Source organism: Camelina sativa, chromosome 17 (genome assembly GCF_000633955.1).
Source record: "Camelina sativa cultivar DH55 chromosome 17, Cs, whole genome shotgun sequence".
NCBI lineage: Eukaryota > Viridiplantae > Streptophyta > Magnoliopsida > Brassicales > Brassicaceae > Camelina > Camelina sativa.
In genome coordinates, this window is record NC_025701.1 from 6,110,237 (window position 1) to 6,117,800 (window position 7,564).

The 7,564-nt window shown below is 32.0% G+C and overlaps 1 protein-coding gene across 1 annotated transcript; it reads left to right on the top strand.

Annotated features, from left to right (window-relative positions):
• LOC104755613 (myb family transcription factor EFM-like) lies at positions 4,779 to 6,818 on the top strand. Its single transcript, XM_010478024.2, has 5 exons — positions 4,779 to 5,084; positions 5,249 to 5,529; positions 5,662 to 5,863; positions 5,995 to 6,071; positions 6,226 to 6,818. The coding sequence occupies exons 1-5, from the start codon at positions 4,943 to 4,945 to the stop codon at positions 6,568 to 6,570; spliced, it is 1,047 nt and encodes a 348-aa protein (XP_010476326.1). The 5' UTR covers positions 4,779 to 4,942; the 3' UTR covers positions 6,571 to 6,818.

A 7,564-nucleotide genomic window follows, 5' to 3' on the forward strand; every position in this document is an offset into this window, starting at 1 on the left:
GAATTCTGCACAACTTACTGAGATAGTGATAGTCTCAGTGATGATGATATTATTAAAGTTCCCATTTTTTTTTTTTAATAAATCTTTGCTGCCAAAAGTTACCCATAATCTATTTTCAGACTTTTTACTTTAGTTTAAAATCTTAGGAGAGTGGGGGAGTTTGCTTATTTGGTTGTTAATGGAATTGGAATGTAAAAGTTGGACGAAAGTGTACATTTTGCTTTGCTTCAATTGATCAATTCTATAATTAATTAATGCTAAAGGCATATGGTTTTAGGTTTTTCTCTTTGAAAGAGCTTTCCGGTTATTTTTTGGATATCTAGACTAGTTTTGCTCGTAAAACTAAAATATAGAAATCGCATGCTTCAATCAAAGATACCTTTCTGAAAATATTCGACCGGCTTTCCTATATCATTAAAAATTTGAATGTTTTAGGTCAAGTTAGTTCCTATTTTGGATTTTAGAAAACGTATAGGTTTCTCTCTTCTAATTTCAGTTTTGAATCTCCAGTTACACTGTCAAAATCTACATAAAAATATTAATTCTATAAAATCTAAAAATAACCAGGATTACTTCATATTGGAACATAGCATATTTTAGGAAAGAAATTCATACCTAAAATTTTAAACGGTCTCTCCTATATAAAGTTGTTAACAAAAATGGAGAGTTAGGTCATATGCAACTAGTTTTTGGATTTAAGACTATTCATTAGACACGTACGGTATTTTTTAAAAGTTAAGGCTAAATCAACCGGACTTGCATCAACATTTGAGTTTGGAAAATTATGGATTGGATCGAAGAACTTATATATGGACCCGTTCTAATATGTTGCTTTCCCCTTCTATAAATCTTCCTATGATATTGGGATTCTCAAATGCGAGTATTTTTTTTTGTTAATTATCGAATTATGCTACTAGATCGAAACAATTGGATTCGCAACCACTTATGCGGTTTTTAAACTTTTGCCACATGAATGAATAGAACTAGATTATAAATAATATGATCGTTAACTGTAGGTGACTGTTTAAACAGAATCTTTGAGCCTCAAGTAGTGCTTTATATTAGTCCACGAGGCTTTGAACCGAGGTACTTTCTATTTTGATTAGACATATCGAAAGAAACCTTAAAACAATGTCGTAGAGAGAGAAAAATAAGTTAGCAAAGAAACACACAAACATATATTATATGAAATCTTGGTCCGATCAAAGTTTTTCATTGTTTTGGATGATTGAAGCAGTTAGATTCTGAAGCTTTAAAGGGTCCGAAGAAGAAGAGCACAAAATAGTACGACTGAACCAAAACTGTAGCTCCCTCATCTCCTATGTCTCTCTGCTCTGTCACATTATATTTATTTTTATCTATTTATTCTATTGTTTTGTTTATAAGAGTATTTATTTATTCTATTGTTCTATCAGTATCTTACTATATATATTTTTTTTGTATTTAAATGCAATTTCGTGGATGAACACATGAAAGCAATTTGTCAAAGTTTCCTTTTCATTCGTCTTGTAAGTACTCACATAGTCACATAACTCACAACTCTTCTTTCCCTAATCCCGACATTTTCTTACTCTTTTCACTCCTTTTTTGGGTCTAAAAAACAATTTCATGTGTCATAAGAAAATGAGTATCTATCTACTAGTGTAATTTTGTCGGATACTCGAGTGAGAAAATAAATTGTAAATTTGGTGTCGTGTCTGAAAATATTCACGTCCCGACAATTTATTTGATTTTTTTCTTTGTCACATTCGAAACTTTAAAGAAGCTAAAGTGTATACGTACAATCGCAGAAGTCTTAGATATTGTGAAAAGGCCGAAAATAAACTGGCAGGTCCTTAGTTCACAATAAATAAACTATGGGCCTATAGGTATATAGGGCTTGAAAATGATAAGCCTCCGGTAGTGGTGTAAAGACGGATTGAGTCGTTTTATCGATGTGTTCGATCGAACGTGGTTTGATGTGAGCTTTTTTGCTATAACTGTGATCTGTGAATATTAATGACCTCTCGAGTGTCTGAGGAGACAATTAGAAGCCAATTAGGGACAACTGGAAGGCAATTAAAGGGTAGATTAGATAAGGCAATTAAAGGGTAGATTAGATACATATACAGTGTGCCAACTCATTCAAATTTGCGATCTAATCAACGACCAATTGACTGAATAATCACCGAATTATATCATTCAAAGTCACAGCTAGCTAGATTATTCTCAATATTTCCCTTATCTGTTTTAATTATTTTAATTTTCTAAACAGTAAAAACGCTAATATATAAAGTTACTAAGTTCAAATCAATGAGAATCACGTTTTCGAAATGTCACACAATAACATAGTACTCACATGAATATATTTTTCAATATATGTATATAATATGTACAAGTGAAGAATATATATTATTTTATTATTAAAAACAAAGAATATTATTGGTGATAATTAATTTCTGACGACCATTTGTTTAACCAAATGGTATCCCTATATAAGTTGGAGTTCGATTATTTTAATAAATACCAGAACATGCATACACATTAGTATTTTTTTTTGGTCGAGAAGAAACCATTACTAGATATAGAGTACAAAGTCATAGCTCGCATATTATTTAACATTTCATGCATCCAAAAAAATCCATGCATCAAGGTCAAACCGAAATAGATTTTAATTTCCATCCTTCTTCATGTCAATGACGATAAAAACAACATTTATTAGTACCGTCCAATTTGCGTTAAGATCTGACTAATTGAACAGTCCAAAATGCATTAGAAGTATTTTTAAATTAAAATTTGTACTTATAATATACATATACTTAATTTGTGATCACCACTCGGTTTAGAAGCGCACCATTCTTCAACGACAACTTCTATTCTATCAGACATATAGAAATTTTAAAACAGTTTACGCATCATTTTATTTGTTTTGGGTGGCAATTAGCATTGCGCTGATTAATATACAGTCTTTAGACATAGTTTTGTTTTAAAGCGTTTTTGTCCATGAAAAGAAACATAAAACTCTTCCCATAATTGCAGCATCTCCAGCTTTATCTCCGTAATTATGTTCTAATATTCGAGAGAATCTTTTATTTTTAAAACAATTTTCATCAATTTCAAGCTAGTCATATTTAATGATCAGGATTAAAGAAGCTAAGTCATATTTACGGAATCAAGTACTTGCTTTATTTTTTTTGTTCGTTTCTTATCTATGATTTTATTATTTTTCCTGTTATTAATGTCCTATTTTAATACAGTATTTTAAAAAGTCGAATACTGTATTTATAAAAGTGGAGTACTATTTAACATAATCATTAAACGTCTAATGTATTTTTTTGAAAACGACGACCGCTCTTTACTTTTTATTTGTAGAAAAGTACAATTCTTTTGGCGACAAGATAGTATATTAGATCGGTTTAGAAAATACTTAAGTATTTATTGATTGTGAAAGGCATTGGCAAACCATTATCTTGGAAAGTTGGAATGAGGCACGAGGATCTTTGATAGTACAGTCCAACACGTTATGTTTTTCATGTTTTACTTGGCAATAATTAGAATACAAGTAATGTTACCGGCCAAAACTTAAAGATATTGACACATACTACAAGATATCTACAATTATACACACTATGTAATTATTATATACGGGTACGGATAATTCAATAGAACTTAATCAACAAAGTCAAGATTCTGTGACATTTCAATTCTTTGAAAAAAATATGTGAATCCTAATGGATAAAGGGCTAAAAAAAAGTGAGGATAGAAAAGAAAAAAAAATTTGAAATGAAGGTTTTATCTTTGTATGGCTTTTTCTCCTTCTTCCTTGTTTTGGCCTCTTCATTAGGAGACATTTGGCTTTTGAGTTTGGCATCATTTAGTAGTGATCACTTTTCCTTTAACATAATTTAAATCTCATCATATGATGATGATATTGTAATAAGGGCAAACGTGAAATTATTAACTAATATATAGCTAATTCATGCTTGTCTAACTAGGACTATACTATAAGCCCGATCATAATCAGAATTATAGTTACTATTAGCGATGAAATATATATTTAGATTTTATAAAACATAAATCATTTACATGGGAAGATTTTAGTCAATCGTTTAAATGTTTACTTTTGCAGTCTTTTTTCACCGAAATTTGATTGATTTTTAAATTTAACTGATTTTTTTTGGGCAAACAAATTTAATTGATTATGGATGGAGTCTTATCGATCTGAATTATGTAATCAAAATAAAAATGCAAATCTCACCACCAAATGGATGAAGTGTAAGGACAATTAATTAAGAAAGAAATATTCTCAAACGGTTTATGTGTAAATTTTATTCTCTCGTTTGAAAAACTAAGCCTTCTAATTTGCATTTATGGTAAAGCTTGTCTTATTAGATACGGTAATATCCACGCAGTGATAAAAGAATAAATCCAGTCACTAATCTAACCCGAAGTTAATGTAACATTAAATATATTAATCTCACCATCATAACCCACCAATCACATAGTAAATGGATTAGATATATAGACCAATATGTATTGACTGCATAAAACTAATTAATAAGTATCTATCTTTTTTTTTTGTCTTATACTACTAAGTAGTATCCTGTTGATACATGATTAATAAATTACCTAACAAAGAATCACATTGGCGAATATTCACCACTCCTTATCTACTACTAGCCACAAAGACATATAATCAAATTGGTTACGTTTCTCTATAAACACACACACATATATATATGAATATATACATAACACAAATCAAGGTGTATAAATATAAAATTATGAAACGCAAGATTCGTCTTGTAACGCGACGGGCCGACTTATGCATTTTTTTAATCTCTCAAAATACTGATCCTAGCTAGAGGCCTTATATATATAGAGAGAGAGCCATATATATGTATTGATCCATCTCTCTAAGCAAACCAAATCTCAAATAAAAAGGTGGATTAATTAGTCCATCATGATAAAGAATTTAAGCAATATGGATTACAATCAGAAACGGGAGAGATGTGGGCAATACATCGAAGCCCTTGAAGAAGAACGTCGCAAGATTCATGTTTTCCAACGTGAACTTCCTCTTTGCTTAGACCTTGTTACTCAAGGTATGTACAAATATAGAAATGTATTTATCTATCTATAAAACATATATTTACTACATGGAATCCAAAATTTGTGATCTTTATGAATTATATGAAAATTACAACATACATGTAAAAATCCTAGTATCTATTAATAACATTTTAATACTTACTTATCATTTCTTTAGCGATCGAGGCATGTAAGAGGGAGATGCCGGAGATGACGACGGAGAATGTGTATGGACAACCAGAGTGCTCGGAGCAGACGACCGGAGAATGTGGCCCCGTCTTGGAGCAGTTTTTAACCATTAAAGACTCATCTACATCCAACGAAGAAGAAGACGAAGAATTGGACGATGAGCACGGAAATCACGATCCGGACAATGATTCGGAGGACAAGAACACGAAATCTGATTGGCTTAAGTCTGTTCAACTTTGGAATCAACCAGACCCTCTTCTTCCAAAAGAGGTAATATAATAATCTTAATTATGTCTTATGAGTATGCAATGCCATCGTAGCTAATTAACATGCAAGGCGCATAAATTTCTTGGTTCATATCTCGTAGACTAAACGTTCTAATGTTTGTTATTTGCGTTTCAGGAACGGTTGCAACAAGAGATGATGGAGACAGTGAAAAGAGATCATGAGAATATGAGAAAAGACCCGATGGTAAACGGTGGCGAAGGAAGGAAGAGAGAGGCGGAGAAAGACGTAGGAGGAGGGAGAAAGCAAAGAAGGTGTTGGTCGTCGCAATTGCATAGACGCTTCTTGAACGCTCTTCAACACTTAGGTGGACCTCATGGTGAGTTTTTTGATATATTTTATATGAGTTAATTTTGATTTTCTACCGATTTGAATAAAAAAAATCTGTTACCTAGCTAGGGTTTATGAGATTTTAATTAGTATATTGATTTTGGTAAATGAATTTTGCAGTAGCCACGCCAAAGCAAATCAGAGAGTTAATGAAAATTGATGGATTAACCAATGATGAAGTTAAAAGCCATTTACAGGTAACTACAATAAGCTCATGCATTTTTTCGTTCTATATAATTGAATACAGATATAGGAAAAAGAACAAACAATGGTTAGTTTTACAATTGTCAATTGTTATTCTATACAAATATAATGTTAATTAATCTTTTTTTTTTTTGGGATATATAATAGAAATATAGACTTCATACAAGAAGACCACGCCAAACAGTCCCTAACAACGAAAACTCTCAAACGCAACATTTCGTAGTCGTCGGAGGTTTATGGGTACCACAACCGGACTACTCTACGGGCAAGACCACCGGAGGAGTCACCACCAGCAGTACTACCACCACCACCGGGATCTATGGAGCCATGGCCGCACCGCCACCACCACAGTGGCCTAGCCATTCCAATTTTAGACCGTCGATTATTGCGGAAGAAGGATCCGGAAGTCATAGTGAAGAGGTGGTGGTGGTCAGGTGTAGCTCCCCGGCGATGTCTTCTTCTACCCGTAATCATTACGTCAAGAACCATTAATTTGTTTTTACTGTCTCTAATGTTTTTGGGTCGTCATTTAATACTATTATTATTTTGTTTTGTTCACTCCATGTTAGAATTTGATACCGTGATTAAAGTGTATAGAGTTTTGCACCGAACCAATCTTTAGGATTCATTCCATATTTATTTTGCAGTTAGTTTTCATCTTATTCTTACCGTTGTTATATCCGATCATTTGTCAACATTGTTGACTTCTTGTAATAATGAATTTCTTTATACTACGTTCATATGTGAAGTAAAATACGAGGGTTTGTTTTACTTTTATCACATTAGGTTATGATATTTAACACTAATTAATTGATAAATTTCCATTTTACAAAAAACGGATCTAACTATTTCAACAATAGCAAAGTAATAGTATATTTTATTGTGGCTGCTGTTCTCGCAGACTCGCACTAAGAAAAAAATTATATAAATGATCCAGAATATATGCTGATATTAGATCGCATTTGATATATGTCTATATACATATGAAAAATAATGTATGTATACAGCTAGTATGAACATGGCGGCCAGAGTCGAGCAAAAAGGATCTTCTTCACCACATAGTATATACTAAATATTTGTCGACCATATTATAAAAAGGATGCACACAACCACATGATAACAAAAAATGATTTGATTACATTACAATAAGACCCGGAGTAGAAGTTATTGGAATTGGTTGCATTCATGGGACGAATATGCTCGAATCCGAAAAAGCATAACTTGCCATAAGTATAATCTTACGAATTTTTTATTGTCGTCTCTTAATATATAATTTTGATTCTCATTCATACAAAATTTGCACGTTAGCTGCAAGGTCCTTGTCGTAGAGTATATTCTCTGCCTTTGGTTGAGAGAAGACTTTTTATTCATTATGTAGATAGGGTTAGGTCACTTAATATATTTGCAAATTTGGACAGTATCTCTAAGAATCTTGAATTAATCTAAAGATTCTTTTAATCAAATTGTTTAGCAGCCGTACAGGTCC

Excerpts from the sequence above, each read along its gene's own strand:
- LOC104755613 (XM_010478024.2), top strand. The coding sequence starts at position 4,943 with ATGATAAAGAATTTAAGCAATATGGATTACAATCAGAAACGGGAGAGA. Across the intron at positions 5,530-5,661 it reads ACCCTCTTCTTCCAAAAGAG|GAACGGTTGCAACAAGAGAT; the intron begins GTAATATAATAA and ends TTTGCGTTTCAG. Across the intron at positions 6,072-6,225 it reads AAGTTAAAAGCCATTTACAG|AAATATAGACTTCATACAAG; the intron begins GTAACTACAATA and ends GATATATAATAG.